This window comes from Ailuropoda melanoleuca, chromosome 2 (genome assembly GCF_002007445.2).
Source record: "Ailuropoda melanoleuca isolate Jingjing chromosome 2, ASM200744v2, whole genome shotgun sequence".
NCBI classification, from domain to species: domain Eukaryota; kingdom Metazoa; phylum Chordata; class Mammalia; order Carnivora; family Ursidae; genus Ailuropoda; species Ailuropoda melanoleuca.
Window position 1 is genome coordinate 78011237 of NC_048219.1, and position 17243 is coordinate 78028479.

Consider the following 17243-nt stretch of genomic DNA (forward strand, 5'->3'; position numbering starts at 1 on the left):
GAATGGGATCTTTACAATTAGCTGTGTTTAACTTGTTTTCTCCAATTCGGCGCTTGGCGTTGGTGTCATTTTGCTGTTTTGCATCGTTGGTATCGAATATATAATTTTGATTGAGGTCTCTTAGTTCATTAATGAATCCGTATTATGATAGGCAAATTCATAGCTATCTTTCAGCAAATGTTAGTGTCGTTGTATGTGGTCAGAGAATATTCAGTTTCTACTCTCGAAGTACTAGGATAGGAATGTGTTCAATGTGTGTATTTAATTCACTAATAACACAAGTTAGACTGTCCTCAAGATATACTTAGCATTACTATAGAACATTGGCGTTCACATAAAGTTCCAGCGATTGAAGTTCTAAAAGCATTTATTTTGCTGCATATCTGTTCTGTGCTGAGAAAAACTAGTCAGAGCCCCTTGTACAACTTGTCTGTACAATGCTTCCATTTGAGAAGTAAATTCAATAAATCTGCCTCAATATTTACCTGTTCCACCAGAGGCATCTTTGTTTCTTGTCCAGTTAATAGATTGTTCTGAATATTTACAACTATGGTTTCATAAATTTATTCTCCCTCCTTTCCCACACCCAATCTCTCTTCAGATTTACATTATAAACACTTAAGTGTTTGATATCTATAACTCTAAACTTTGCTATAAGCCGAATTACATTTTATTGCATTGTCTGTTTTTTCCGCAGCAGTAGGGTTGTTCTTTAAAGCTGGCTAAAATTGCTGGTGATGTTCTTTTGAGGGTCACGCTGTGCTTTTTTAAGGGAATACGAAAATAATGTATAAAATGCCAGGCTTTTGCTTTTTTTCTTCTTTTTTCTGGAGGAAGTTGTTTCCTTTTTTTAAAAGGAATGCAAGATTTCACTTCAGCAAAACAGTAGATCTAAATTGTATTACACAGTACTGTTTTTGCTTCCAAGTCTGCTGAAAAGGCTTTTGTTTTTGCTAACTTGTTCTATGTATCACTTGTTAAATAATGCCAAATGTAATCCTGTGATCCTATTAGTTTTCCTTTTTTTTTTTTAATTTTTTATAATTTGCTCTGCCTTCCAGTGTTGGCCATTAGTATTTTTCTTTAGCAGTGCCATAAAGGTTGGAAAGAGCTGTGTAGTCACTAATTCCTCTGAAAGAACTGTAAACATACTGCTGAATCAGTGCAGCTCAAAACTTGGCACCCTTAGACGTGGGGGATGGGAATTCTGGAATTTCACACTACAGGTTGGATATTGTGTAAGTTTACCTTATGCTCTGCTGAGCAGGTGGAGATGCCTTTTTTAGTGGGATACTTATCAGATGTTCCCCAAAGCTGAACACAGGAATAATGTAGGCAGCATGCCATTTTACTCAGCTGCTAGAAGCACAGATGTTCTATGTCATAGATTTAGCTTCACAATTTGTGTGTAATTTTAGTAAAGGTATTCATTAAATATCTCTGATTATATTTTTGTACCTTTGTTGGGCTTTTCACATAAATATTCATGCATGCATGAAGAAAATTTTTTGTTAGACCATATGTGCCCCCCTCCTCTGGACTCCCACAACAGTTTGTTCACAGCACATTATAACTTAGTTGTTCATAAGACTCTCCTCCCCACCCCCCTTGAGTTTCTTGGGATCATGGATGGCATACTTCAGTCTGTCTGTTTCTTCAGGGTCTAGAACAACTAGGGGCTCATTAAATACTAGATTAACGATTTTTGTTCCTTGCTTCACAAATCAGTCCTGATTACCTACTTAATGTTAGGTATGGTATGAGAGTCTGGGAAAAGAATGTTAAGACAGGCATGGTCTCTGCATTCATGGAGCTTATAGACCAGTGTGGGGAAAAGACTAAAAACAGTACAACAAACAGAAAAGTTCAAAATGTGATTAAGTGCTATGAAATGAGTATTGCACTAGAGCCAGGTTATAACTGAGAAGGGAAATAGCAAGCTGATTACAGGTGGAAAGTTTACAATAGCTGTAGGCCTGTGATCAGTATTATCTAAAATGAATTTCCAGGTGATGGGAAGTTTTTCAGCTTAAAACACTCACTTTTAACTATTATGATTTATGGAAACATATCCTCAGTTAATAAATAGGTTGTGCTACAAAATTATGAAGTTTTTTTATAAGCTCATTGATGACTTTTCAAAACATCAGAATAGAATCTCAATTTTTTACCATGGTCTATAAACCTCTGCATTGTCTGACTTTTCAAACTTTATTCTATGTCACTCTTCCATCTGATTTATTGCTGTCCAGCCATAGTGATCTCAAAGTGATCTCAAGACAAGCTCTTTCTTTCCTCAGGGCCTATTCCCTTTACTTGGGCTGTTGTTTCTTCTGCGTTTGGAATGGCTAGCTCCTTTTCTTCCTCTGAATTTGATATAAATGCGACGTCTTCATAGATTTCAAACACCTTATCTAAAATGTGCACCGCTAACTAATTTCTGGCTCCATACTTTGTTTTCCTCAGAGCACCCATCAACAATGTGTAATGCTATTTGCTTGTTTACCTATTTTTAGTTAGTTTCCATTTGAACATGGGAACCAGGACAATGTCTATTTTGCTTACTGCACTTGATATTGGCTGAATGCATTTGGAACTTGGAATTCATTTTCTCATAAAAACTTATGACTGGTGGTTTCTAGGCTAGCCAGCAATAAATTTAACTCCTTACATTAATTTTTTTAATTCCTTGCAGTGTGGCAAGAAAAGGACATTTTCTCTTCACCCTTTTGGTCACAGGCCTGACTAGGTAAAAAATCTAATAGTTTTTGTACTATTTGCTTCTCCATTCCATATTCCCATCCCACATCCTATTTCCCTTTCTCTCCATAAAGTTCGATCTTCCTATAATAGTCACCTACCCTGTTGCTCTCCCTTGAGATATGCTTGCTTTTCATTTGCTGAAGTTCAAAAGCTCCTGTTTTTTTCCTGAGATGGTTTGAATTGCAATAGCCTCTGGGTCTCACATGTGATCAGATGGAGGAAGAGTGGAGATGGACCTATGGCAGTGACAACAACCTCTGTGTCTATGTCTATAGTCATGTATTGAAAGTAAAGTAGATAATCTGTATGTTGGGCTACATGTATCTGAATTTATATTTGCAGTCTTGTTGCTAATAGCTTCACAGAGACAATGTTGCCAAATTGAAATATTTAAAAACTCATTGGGTTTTTTTCATGTATGAATTATGTAATGGCTAAATCTAGAAAGGCTTGTCAAAATATAGACTTTTCTAAAAGAGAAATAAAAGGTAAAAAAAAATCTAGGTCAGAGGGGGAAAACACTCAGAAGGAAGGTATCAGTTTATCGTATAATCCTGCCAAATGCTCAAACTTAAAGCCATTAGGATCAGTTGCTTGTAGTTGTTTAGTGCCAAAAGCAGGCCAGCACCCTCAATATGTCACTTTTTTTTTTTTACAGTAGGAAAATGGAATACTACAATAATAAAATATAAATTGAGATGAATAAACTTTTTATTCCCATTTTAAGCTGAATTCTGTAAAAGCTGATTTATTATAGCTCATGAATTGTGAGGACCTTCATTTAATTTAACTATAGAAAATTTGACTACTATAAAATTAAGTTTTTGGTGGTTATCAGTTTGTCACTTCCTCTAAAATGATCTTACAGCCAGTTGTTTGACATGAATTGTTTTGTGATACAGTTGGGTGTGTGGAAGAATTCTTTGAAATAATAAGATATTAGCTTTGATTTGCCTTGGTTTGAAAATTATTTCAGTATTTTTATCTCAGAACACTTTAGGTAAATTGTGGTGCTGATGATTCTTTTAAGATTTTTGAAAATTTATTTAAGGCAGTTGATAATACAAAACTATTTTCTGAACTAATTATTGAGACACATGATTGAGATTTTGGTTGTCACTCTAGATCCTTCATGACGTTGAAACTTTGGAACTTGATATGTATGGGAATAGAGAGAAGTAGTGTTGGACATGTTTGATATGGGGTCCATTGTTGAGATGTCCTATTTCCTGGATCACATTCTGTATTCCCCTAGTGAAACATTCCTGGGAATTTCCTATGCATTCTGGATAACTTTCTACCAGAAGATAGAAGTACGCCTCTCTTGGTTTGATGCCACTACCCTTTTAGTTTTATTGAGGTTATTCCCCCCCCCCAATCCTTTTATGGCTTCCCTTTCTTCTGCTCTGTAACCCTGAGTTTCCTGCAAGTTCTTTATTATTTTCCTTTTTTCTTCATACTTAATCTCTTCGAGAACTTTTCTACTTAAAAAAACAAACAAAAAATTAGACTTTAGCATCCAGAGTTGATAACTTGAAATTTTCATCTCTTGCTTATCTCCAGGTATTTGATTTGTGTAAAACATATCTGCCTTAAAGTTACTTTTATGACTTTCTAACCTCTATCCCCAGATCCCCTTCCATTACCCTCCAAGCCAAAATAACTGGTTTTCTTTCCTAACTTCCCTTTTTTAGTCTCTTTTGATTTGTGTTTTCTTCTGCTCCTTCACCTTTTGTATCTAATTCCTAAGTGCTTTCCCTTTATTCTTCCTTCTAAACAGAAATTGCTTACAGATTTGTCTTTCACATTTCCATTTTTACCACCCTCCTCTAGGCGCTCACTACTGCAAACGTTTGAAGTCACCATACTAATTTTTGAGTGTTTTCACTACTTTCTGCAGTCTGATGAATATATATATATAACTACCCTTTAATCTTGAAAATATTCTTGTCATTATTTTCTTATGTTGCTTAGTAATTTATAATGATTATGTTATCTTTAATCTTTTCTAAGTCAAGTGCAAGTATTTCAGGGATTAAACTCAAGGTCCGTTATAAATATTCATCACTTAATATACTTACCCTTTTTTCTTACTACCTCAGTTCATCATGTCACTCAGCTAATACGTATATTCTGTCTTCTTATGGTTACGTGTTTTTTTTTCTCTTCACCCCTGCCTGAAATGTCATCAGTATCCCTTTCCACTAATAAGTTTTATCTTTCAATTTAGCTTAGGCAGAAACCCTATGTTTGTGTGAACCTCACTTACTAGCTGTATGAGCTTGGACAAGTTAGCCTGTGCCTTAGTTTCATTTTCTGTAAAAATGGAGACAATTAATAATCCTTGCCTTCTAGCGTTGTTGTGAGGATTAAATGAGTTAAAATGTGAAACATGCTTGAAGTGTTAGTGTGTAGTAAGTGCCCAATGTTAGCTATTAACATTAAATTAAAATCTGATTTAGGACCCACTTCATTCAAGTCATTCCTCTGATATTAATTAATACTAATTTGCTAGCTATCTTTGGGTATGCCTTTGGACCTCAGTGTCCATGTATGTGAAATGATTAGGTCATTTCTAAGATTTGTTCCATTGTATTACTGAAATCAGTGTGAGATAGGGAAAAAAAGGCAAGAGCTTTGAAGTCAGGCAAGCTATAAGGTATCAAGAAGCATATTACTATTAAAATCCCTTAATATTTTTCACCTGAGGGTGAAGTTATATGATTTCTTTTGGCTCATGCTGTCAGTAAGAACAAGAACTAAAAACAGATCCCTGGTGTTCTGATCTGTTTGATATGCATTACTGTTACCAGTTTGTTTTTAAAATTTACTGACATTGATAAAAATAGTGGCTGACGGATGTGTCTTTTTCTCTTTTTTCAGGTAAAGACCAGACACAAAAAGCCGTGAAACAAGATAAATTATTCTCTTGAAACAAAAGACAGCCAAGATCCATGAGTGGGCATCGGTCAACAAGGAAACGATGTGGGGATTCTCACCCGGAGTCCCCTGTGGGCTTCGGGCATATGAGTACTCCGGGGTGTGTATTAAATAAATTGTTTCAGTTACCTACACCACCATTGTCAAGACACCAACTAAAGCGGCTAGAAGAACACAGATATCAGAGTGCTGGACGGTCCCTGCTTGAGCCCTTAATGCAGGGTTATTGGGAATGGCTAGTTGGAAGAGTTCCCTCCTGGATTGCCCCAAATCTCATCACCATCATTGGATTGTTAATAAACATCTGTACAACTGTTTTATTAGTCTTCTATTGTCCCACAGCTACAGAGCAGGTAAGATGAATTTCTTATCAGATTTGAGCATTTGTTATATACCCAAAACTCTGTAATTGGGATTTTTAGGTCATCTTAGCTAAAGATAAGATGATTTGACAGCTGTTTATCAACTGTTTTAAAATATCTTATCACACATACCATTAATAAAGCTTATAACTACCATCTACTTTATACCCTCTGTTTATGAAAACCAGAAGCGAAAGGTAGAGTCTGATTCTAGTAGGTAAATTAATGCTATCAGGGATTAACATGTAAGATATTCCTTTTAAAATCAGTAAATCTCAATATAAAAAAAAGTTTTTAAAAATGACTGAATTTTTAATAGCTGAATGAAATCTTAGCAAAGTTTAAAATGATCAGAGAGAAAAAGTCTTTGGTAGTCAGCACAGCTGTAGATCAGTTTTATCAAAAGTGGTTTCCTCTCCATTCCCGTGAGAATTGTTTGAATATCCCTTTTCTCTTCCTGTAAATATATGTGACTGATAGACCTCAGGTATATCTCTCTTATACTAACAAAGCAAAAGACATGTAAGAAAAAGTCAATATAATGCATTTCCTGTTCTGTATTCTGCAATGGCTGCTGTTAAGGGGAGCAGTTACTGCTGACAGACTTTCTTCCTGGGCCTTCTTAAGTACAAGTCTCTACTGCTGCTTCCCTCTTTGACCCTCTGTACCCATTACTTAAAACCAAAACTGAAACTAGAGCTCTTCATCAAAATAACTAAATTAAAGTTTATCTCTTTGGTTTTAAAATTTCCTTGATAAAAAGGGAACTAAAGTAGTGAGATAAATGGAAGAGAATCAGAAACATTTATTGTGCCTATATTCATCCAAGTGATCAGTCCCAGGTAACCTAGAAGATAGAAGGTGATCCTCGACTGAAGGTGTCAAACGGGACTCTGAACCATATGAAACCATCATGGTCACAATACTCCTTATCTTGTTATAAGCTTGAGGTAATCATTTAAGTAGTATTTTCAGAGGATTTGTTCTTTGTGATAAATTTATCACCATCCAAGCCTCTATCCCTCCCTTTTGGTTATCATTAATTCATTTGTTTCCACATATACACTTAAAGTAAATGGCTGTTGAACATCACAGTTACCTATAAAATACGTTTGCTTGTTTGTTTTTTTTGTCTCCTTCCAGATGTTCATTTCTTCTTCACCCTTGAATACTTTTATTTTAATTCCTCTTTTACTATACAAATCCAGTCCATACAGATTATATGAATATATTTCTGATTTTTATCATTTTCTTAACTGTCTTCCTTTATATCAATCAGGAAACATAAAAAAACAAAAACCAGTATGATTGTTTAAATGTGTCCCAGGATTCTTTATCACATGTCCTTTGAATTATTTTACCTGTGGCTTATTTGAGGACCTGATAGCCACTTGCAGAGGAACTTGGTCTAGGTCTCACATATCCTTAGAGATACAGCAAAACAAGGGAGGTGTGTTGATTGCAAAGGAAGCCCTCCAACAATCCTAACCTAGTTCCATGATGGGGATCAGGGACTGAGGGCAAGTTCAAAGGTAGCTCAACCACTAACAGTCATTTATTGAATACCCCAGAGTGTACCAGGTACCATGTTCCCTATAATACTTTAGCCTCTGTGCTTAAGTGATTTGGAATTATTGGAGTAATCCTTGAATTAGTTTAAATCTTTGAGGAAACTTACAGAATGGGAACTATTTAATCACAGAGAACTTTTCAGAATTGCTGCTTCAGAATTGCTGGTAGGAGGAATCAAGGTAGAACATGACTGAGCCACTGTTTGGTGCTCTGCTAGGGAAGATAGTGTCCCACAAAGGCTATGCCTGGATGCGTTTACAGTTGCACAGTAGAAATCCTTGTTAGGTTTTAGATCACAGTGCATTAAAATAGGTCATGGCTGTCTTGCACGGTATGTTCTTGTTATCTCTGTGATCTTCAGTAAAGTATGTAAATTCTCTAAGTCACAGTTTATCCTTTGAAATTTTATTTTGTAGTATTAAGAGAAATAAAATTATCCATTTAGAGTGCCTAACATATAATGCTCAGTAAGTGGTTATTATTTCATTGGTCAAAAACATTGAGTATGTAACATGTTGTTCCCCACAACCTTCCTGTTATTCCTGATTTCCTCTAATACATTTATATGGAATCACAAATTATATAAGTTCTTACTGAATTTCTTATTTTTTTTTTTTAATCACTGTTTTGGAGTCAGAGAGTTCCATAAATTTCTTACTCAGGGACATTCTCATTCATTTTAGCTCTAATTCCTTTGGGCCTTGTCCTGGTGGGTGAACATTAAATTTCATGTCTCTAGGTATTATGAACTTTCCATGTATTTTTTATGTTACTGATTTTTTTTTTTAATACATTAGAGTTTCAGATACCAATCTTTCTAGTAGAAAAGAATGTCACTATTGTCATGGTTTCAGCGGAGTTTGCCATTTTTGTTAGAAAATAACTTTACAGTAGATTAGAAAGGAAAATCAACCCTTACTTTTCACATTTCTAAGATAGAAATGTAGACTTAGCCCTTTTTATATGGATACCAAAATATCCTCATGATCTGTTTCTGAGACTGAGTATTTAAATCTCATCAGCTAGTAGCTTTGGTTTTCGGTTCATCTTGCAGCTTGATATATGTTACATATGCTTGAGTTACCTTTGCTGCATAAAATAGATTTAAAAAATTGGCGTTAGCTATTTTATACACAGGAAAGCCAGAATTGAGCTATGTGCTGTTACCAGTAAGAGCTCCCATCAGGTTTAATACAACTTTTTGGAATATGACCGTAAGAGTTATTTGTTTCAATGTTCATTTGTTTTTGTTTTATATTGCTAAATTTAATGTTTTTGATCTAACTTGCTAAAAAATTTGTTAGATTTTGTTTTAATATAGAAAATTGGAAAGAAAGTTGAAGTGGCACGTTGCCCATAATCTTATTGCCCAGTTAACTCCTACTGACATTGAAAAGGAAAGGGGAAACATTACATAGTTGGAAAAATTCAGACAGAAAGATAAAAAACAAAAGTAAAATCTTTTTTACCTGACTTTCCTTCCCACTCTTACCTCTAATTCCTGTTATCGTCAACAAATTTTTGATATATCCTCCCAGAAAAAGAAAAAAATAAACACTATTGCATCAGGATATGTACACATTTGTGTGTATGTAAACCCCACAGTTCTGTTTCAAAAGCTCCGTAAAACCATGTTTCTTAGAATTTTTTCACCAGAGTTGACTCATATAAGAACATCTCCACAAGATGTTGCAAGTCAGTTCATTGCCTCATTGTGATAAGATTATTTTCCTATGCTGATTCTTCTCCACCCACCTATCACGGTGTGATGGTTTCCTGAGTGATAAATGTGTTCCTTTATTGATTCAGTGTGTCTTAACCCAGCTGAGACCAGGCTTATTCCTGAATGGGAAAGTTTTCTCCCCCCTGCTTTTTTTTAAGATTTTACTTATTTGATAGTACAAGTAGGCAGAGAAGTAGGGAGAGGGAGAAGCAGGCTCCCTGCTGAGCGGAGAGCCCAATGCAGGGCTCCATCCCAGAACCCTGGGATCATGACCTGAGCCGAAGGCAGACCCAGGCACCCCAAGAAAGCTTTCTTCCTAAAACACTTCCGAGTTGTGGAAAAATGGGAACAAGGAAGAAATATATAAATATTAGTTTAGTATTCTACAGATTCACAGGGAGAAAGAACGATCCGAAGACCACAAGACTGCTTTCTCTTATGTATATATGTAATTACTATTTTGCCATTTTCTAAGATGGTGTGTATACTAATAGTTGAAGTTGTCTCTGTTTCGGACTAACAGTTTGTCCCCATTAAAATCCTGAGTTTAGACCCCAAGAAGTCCCTAGCTTTCTAGTCCTTTAAAGCAGTACTCTCCAGTAGGAATTTCTGTGATGATGGTTATGTTCTCTGTGTGGTCCAGTATGGTAGCCATAGCCACAGCTGACTGAGCGCCTGAATTGTGCCTAGTTTAGCTGAGGAACTGAGTTTTTAGTTTTACATAATTTTAATGAATCTAAACTAAAATAGCTCATCTAAATACATCTAATAATCTAAACTGAAACTAAAATAACCTACACTAAAATGTATCTAATAATCTAAACTAAAATGGGTAGTGGCTACTGTGTAGGACAGGGCAGCTCTAGAGGGTTACTAGATTCCTTTAGGAGCAAGAAGCAGTAGACTCAAAGTCTGAAAGGTAGGGTTCTTAGTCACTCAAGATTAATCAGTCCAGTGAGCTTGCATATAAATTAGGATTACACAATCACAGTGATTGCTTTCAGGGTTTGTAACTCTGGTTTATGCTATGGTCCTTTTGACAACTTCAGTGTTCTAAAATCCGAGACTGAGAAAATGTTTAAGAGAAAATTCTTACCTCTAATACTGGGAACTAAATAGAATTTTGAGAGGAACCTCTTTGCAGTGCAGAATATAAATATTATTTGAAGCTCTGAGTAGTTTTAATTTACTGCTGTGAGCATTTAACATTCAGCTTAACTTGATAACCAGTATCCGACAAAATACCTCGTGATTATAGAAATTTTTTCATGGCTTGGGCATGGGAAAATAGTGAGAAGTGATACAAAACACTCTTCTACATTCTAAAAGAGAACACGTCAAATAGAAGCTCTCCTTTTGTAACACGACATTTAAATCCAGTATTAGTTGTTCAATTTCTGTCTGGGAAAAGAGAAATTATTCTTTGAAAATGTGCCCACAAATATTTGAAAAATAATGTTCTAAGCCCCCCGTGTACCAGATCATTTCCCTACTGTCAGTCCATGAAACTTTGAAGAGGTGTGTTGAAAGATAGGTTACATGCTCAAATAAATTTGGAAAATAGCAGAATATTGCATCCTCCTTCTTGAATATTCACAGTGCATTAGCAACATTAAGAGCTGGAAGAAGTCCTGCAGTAGAGAAGGTTGTTTAACATTGTTTAATCCAGTGTTTCCCACGTGAGTTTAGCATGGGATTCATTTTCTTCACGGAAGACCTGTAAACATCTTGAAAGATACAATTTGGGAAGAACGATACTGGGTTATTATTTAATTATCTCTTAGAGTCTAAACGTTAGGAGGAATGTTATGCAAGTTACCTAGTCTGATCTCTTGCATAACTTTAGGAAGTAGTTATTCAGCATCTGCTTGAGCACCCCTACAAAGCAAAGAGTTTGATTCTTTTATAGTTTCGATTGTCTCGAAAAGTTTTTCATTACATAGCCCTTGGATTCTCTCCCATAGCTTCCAACCAATAGTACTTCTCTGGAGAATAAAGATAAAAATCTGCAAGTAAAAATCTGTCAGTGAAACATAGTAATGAATGTCTTTATAACTCTTGTGTTTCTTATTTGTTTCACAGGCTCCTCTGTGGGCATATATTGCTTGTGCATGTGGCCTTTTCATTTACCAGTCTTTGGATGCTATAGATGGGAAACAGGCAAGAAGAACCAATAGCAGTTCTCCTTTGGGAGAACTTTTTGATCATGGTTGTGATTCATTATCAACAGGTATTGTTGATTTTTTAATGTTGATGGTTAGTAGTGATAAAATTAATGTGGAAAAAAATGTTGGAATAAATAAGAGGTTTATGGTGTTATGATAGTTATCAGAATAAGTGATTGATATCAAGTTGTAATGTTTTCAAAAGACTATATTATTGGCTGTGTGGGGAAATTTAGAAATTGAGTTAATTTCTACTGAAGTTGTTTTTAAACCTAAATATTATTCTTTTGCCACCTGTTGTTTTTAAAATCTTTAGGCATAATTGTCATCATAAAAATCTCATAAATTATAGACAAGTACAATAGTGGGAGGCTAGGAAATTCGTGGTCTTTATATTTAAATGGATATTCTGTAGACATTTAAAATTATGTTGTAGACTTGGAGTATAACTGGTAATGGGCTTGGATAAAAAGACTAGAAAAGGGGCATCTGGGTGGCTTAGTCGCATAAGCGTCTGTCTTCAGCTCAGGTCATGATCCCAGGGTCCTGGGATCCAGCCCCACCTCTGGCTTCCTGCTTGGTGGGGTGCCTGCTTCTCCCTCACCTTTCTGTTTGTGCTCTCTCTCACTATCTCTGTCACTATCTCTGTCTCTCATTCTCAAATAAATAAAACCTTTAGAAAAAAAAACTAGAAAGAAATATACTAATGTGCTAGCAGTAGATGAGTTACTATATATTAGATTATAGGTGATATATCTTTATTTGTACTGTTTTAAAAAGAATATTTTAGTACTTATTTAAAGGAAAGAAAGAGATTTAGAACTAAATGACGGTTTCTGTCTAGCCTTCCTGATAGGAATATCCCCACCCCCTTGCACACACACAGATTTTTACTTAGTTTTTCTGTTGGTTTCTTGTCATTTGGTATAGCATGGTAAATATTTTTAAAAGAAACAAAAACCCATGATAATTTTACCTCCTGAACTCAGATTTGCAGATGTAGGTTCATGTGAGAAATCATTGTTTCAGTGTGTCCTAACAATAGCCAGCTTAATAGAGGAGATTAAATAGCTAAGCACTTATAACTCATAGGACTCAAGAAAAACTCAAGACTTCCACTGAGTATAAAGGCTTGTTGGGTGTCTTGAAAGGATTTTATAATTAGGTGACTATGGAATGATAGGTATCCTGTTTTTTATTTTAAGTGATAATCATTTTTGTGCTGTAGCTTGAGTTCCAAACTTTTATAGGAAGTATTTTTCTATATAAGTCACCCGTAATTATATCTGCTACCTAAGAAAAGAGCTATGAATCTAAAAAAAAGTCAGTCCTTTTGTGAATTATGTACGCCTTTAGTTTTTCTTTCTTTTTTTTTTTGTTTTCCAACAATCCCATAGTGTTTAATATGTTTCAGGCACTGTTTGAAATCCTTTATAATACTGATACATTTTATCTGTTTTTTTATCATCATGTTACAAATGAGGAAACTGAGGCACAGGGGGTGGTTTGTTTTTGGTTTTTTTTTCCCCTTAAATCTGGTTTGTAATTTTTTGCTGTTCATTAGTATCACTATCACTGAGTTGGGAGAATACTCCAAAAAATGCTCAAGTATTTTAGTTGCTTTTTGAGACCTTTGGTTCCACTTTGTGGTACAGTGAAAGAAGGAATTGAAATTATGGGGTAAAAGGTAATGTAAAAGATTGTATCTTGGTGTTTTGGTACCCTGGATAACTGAGAGAAGATTGTATGTTCATAGCATGTCTTCTTTTTACCTCATCTAAAATCATTCCCCGCTCAGTTAATGTTGATTTTTCAGATTATTCAGTTTTTATTGTGATCTTTCTCTTGCAGTTTTCGTGGTTCTTGGAACTTGTATCGCAGTGCAGCTGGGGACAAACCCTGACTGGATGTTTTTTTGTTGTTTTGCTGGGACATTCATGTTCTATTGTGCACACTGGCAGACATATGTTTCTGGAACATTGCGATTTGGAATGTAAGTAATACTTAATGGTGATTTTTTTGTTTGTTTCCTCTTTCAGATATGGGGAATGTTACTTTTAGGTATTTCAATATTAGGAATTGATCAAAGCACTAAATTAGTTTAACAAATAAAAGAAATTTAAAACTCATTATTATAGCTGCCTAATGATCTCTGTCATTCTATCATACTGCTTAAAAGGAACTCTTAGAACCTCCCAACCACTATTTTTCAAATAATACGAAAAGCAGTAGTCCCTCCTCACTCATACCCACTTGTTTTTCCCTCAGGTAAATTCACTGTTTTTTTCCTATTGTTGTTCATCTTCACTCCATGTTTTATTTTGACACATGAAAATGCGTTTTCAGGAAAAATAAGATAGAGATGAGAGTTGCTCTTTGCTCTCATAAACTAAATATCATAGTGTAATTAGATTTTATGCTTTTGATATTGTTTATGAATCTATAAAAATCTAAGCTCTTAATAATTCAGCTGACATGCCATACCATGTAGATTACGACCACCAACAAAATGCCCAAGAATTTAAAAAACGAAATACAGACTGCTTTCAAACTCCAAAATGAATGGTTCCTGCCTGGTGATCATCAGTACTTTTCTATAAATGTTAATGAGTAAACTAGTCTTAGAATGAGGTAAAGGATGGAATTCATCAACTGGTGTCTAATTAAGTATCACAGATCCTGTTTACACTGCTCAAGTTAGTCTTATTTTTTTCATGGTGTAGGATTAAAAGACAAAGAACTTGAGAAAAGACGGAATACTTCATGAAATATCCAAATAAAAATCTCTGATTGCAAATGATAGAACATCTTAACCTAGTCTCTTTAAGATGAATCATTAATGGATACTTAAATTTTAGATCCCTCATAAACTTAGTTTTCTAGGTCTTGTAAGACCTAGAATGCACAGAAATTCAGCCATTCCTTACAGGTTTAGTTCAAATGATTTTTGTTAAACTTATTTAAATAGAACTTAAGATGTTCTTAACTTACGACAGTAACAGTAATTATTAATATTTTGGATGTTAACTAAAAGGCATGTCCTGGACTTTTAGAAAACATATTTAAGGCCCATCTTAAGGTAATACCCTTAGTGACAATAGTGGACATGTACAATTGAAAATTGTTTGCCTCTGCGTTCTTCAGCAGTTTATAAAATGATCAGTGCTCATAAAATATTTGGATTTCTGAGAAAAAAGCAGTAATTGAAAATATGTGCAGATGTATTTTCTCAATGTTGTTTTTATAGCCTTTATCTCAATAATATTTTCATAGTATTTCTCTGCGTTGGTAAAACCACAAAATATATTAGACTTCTAAGATCACTTGGTTTGCCCTAATTCAATTGTAGTTTTTAGTGATGTTACTGTCTTCAAAAATAGCAGAATTTTTAATGTCTGGATTTGACATAATTTGTTTCAGTGGTTATTATCTCATAGTTAATTTTCAAGCCCTTGTTTTGAATGCTTATTTATTATCAACCCTAATTAATCATCTTTCCCTTTCAAGTAAAGCGGCACCAACCATGTGGTATGGGAACTGAAGGAAGGAGAGTGAAGGAACCATGGACATAGGGGAAGAGTAAATAGTGTTTTTAGGAGCGATTTGATAGCACCGCTTTCTATTTGCCAGTCTTGGAGTGTCCCTTGTGGTGTATTCGTTTGATGAAATATGTACTTGGAGAACTATGACCAGCTCTATACTGTTAAATCATAAGGTGCTTATAGGGGAATGGCAGGAGATAAGGTTGGAGAAGATCCAGAGAATCAGGGACTTCTGTGTCCTGCCAAGAAATATGGGCCTTTGTCCTGAACCTGTGGGGAGCCTCTGTAGGACCTAAGCCAGGACATGACAAAAGGACAGTTTGGAAAGAGCAGGCTGGCAATATTCGGAGGGTGAATTAGAGTGGGCTGTGACAGGTAAAGAGACCTTTAGGAGTCATCAGCATCATTAATGTGAGGAATGCTGATGCCTGAGTTAGTGCGATGACAGTGCAATCAGAGAGAAAGTCATAGGTTGGAGAGAGGTTTAAGAGGTAGAAACTGTAGGACCTCGTCTCTATCTGCATATGGGGAGCAAATGAACGAGCAGGGACTGAAGTAACTCCCAGTTCCCCTCCATGGGTGATTGGATGGAAGGTGGAGAAAGGCACTAGAGTAGAGGAACCTATTTGAAAGGGCGAGTTCTACCTAGAACGTGTATGTGAGGGATTTTAGACATCCAAATAGAATGAAAATAGCTTAGAAAACTTAGAAAGCAAGCCTAGAAAGAAGCTTATGAAAATTATTGAACAGCCAGAGAAGGAGGCATACCAGAATGAAAAGCCAGAGATTTCAAAAGAGAACAATGCTAAATGCTGCCAAGACTCGAAATGAGGACAGAAAATTGTACACTGAATTTGGCAGTGTGGAGGCCATCCAGAGTCGTTTCTCTGTGGCAGTAGGGTAGAAGCCAGATTATAAGGGATGAGAAGTGAAGGGAATAAATGAGCAAACATTTAGTACAGGTGACTTACAAAATGTGTGGCTGTGAGGATGAGAAGGAGCAAGGCATTTGTTAGAAGAAAGAACATAGGTTCAAAGGAAGGAGGGTTTTGTATTTACACAGAAGAAATTGACTAGAGAAGAGATTGAAGATATTAGGGGAAAAAAGGGAGAGATGGATATATGGAGCTAGATCGTTGAAAATGCAGGACCGGAGTGTAGGGTAACAGGCAGAGGGGCTGGATGGCAGGACACTCTCTCCCTGAGACTCTAGTGCTTCCTTGTATTTAAGAGCAGAGAGAATAGGCAGATGTATAATAAGCTAAATATTAAAATTTATTTGTATGGAGGAGAAAGTCCAAATTTTATTTTGTTTAATTAGAAAATAAGAAGATAAACTCTGAAATGGAATTTGACTAAAGGAAGTTTTTTAAATCCCTTGCTTTTTCTTACTCTTTTTTTGAAGAAGAGTGAAAACAACTTTAGGTACCTTAGGAATTTTATTTTAAAATATTTTTATTTTAATTGTTTTATTTTGATTTACACTCAAGTGAAAAAAATCACAAGGATTTCTTTTTTATATATATAACCAGTTTAGGTTGCTGTATGTTTAATAACCACATAGCATATTTACCAAATAAGAGATGTGTTTGTTTTCCTTAGTCTCCTAATATCACTGTTTTTAGTTGCTTTTAAGTTTGTTCATAGTATCTTGACCAAAAATAGTCTCCATAATTTAATTCATCTATAACTAAGTAATTTCCTTTCAAAGTCAGGTATGATGAGAAAGCCAGTGTGATTATATCATCCCTGAAATTATGAGCTAAATCTTTCAGCACTTTGCTCTGATCACAGCTGAAAGCTGCCTTATACAGAGAATATTAGTACCTTTCACATCTAGACAGACCCCTGTCATGACAGTCCTTCTGGACTGAGCTAGTAGAGGTCTGACAGAGATGAGTACTGCTCATTGGGACCCTTCTAGATCCAGCCTAGCCCGTTAGGATTTTTACTAGCCTGGATTTGAAAGACTGGGGAGGGACATGGGCTCAGAGGCTAGAACTTCACAGAAGGAACAGGTCAGTGGAAAAAGATAAGAATTATGAGTTGAAGCTCATTTGTAAACATTTGTAAAATACTCTTTAAAATGTTTATGGATTATATTAAATGGAAGAGATCACGTTTCCTCTCAAGGCTTAAACCCTATATATCTAGATATTTTAAAATCAATTTCTAC

At 35.3% G+C, this 17243-nt stretch overlaps 1 protein-coding gene across 9 annotated transcripts in view; it reads left to right on the plus strand.

Annotated features, from left to right (window-relative positions):
* Nucleotides 1–17243, plus strand: part of CEPT1 (choline/ethanolamine phosphotransferase 1) — a 37021-nt gene that overhangs the window by 1214 nt on the left and 18564 nt on the right. For 5 of the 9 annotated variants that reach the window (XM_019808163.2, XM_034654072.1, XM_019808162.2 and 2 more), the window contains exons 2-5: nt 2696–2749; nt 5647–6056; nt 11443–11590; nt 13377–13518. In XM_019808163.2, coding sequence (XP_019663722.1) covers nt 5718–6056; nt 11443–11590; nt 13377–13518 — 629 coding nt within the window. In that variant the 5' untranslated portion in view covers nt 2696–2749; nt 5647–5717. The remainder of the gene's footprint in view (nt 1–2695; nt 2750–5646; nt 6057–11442; nt 11591–13376; nt 13519–17243) is intronic. The other 4 variants (XM_019808165.2, XM_019808164.2, XM_002927481.4 and 1 more) reach the window with 1 other exon arrangement.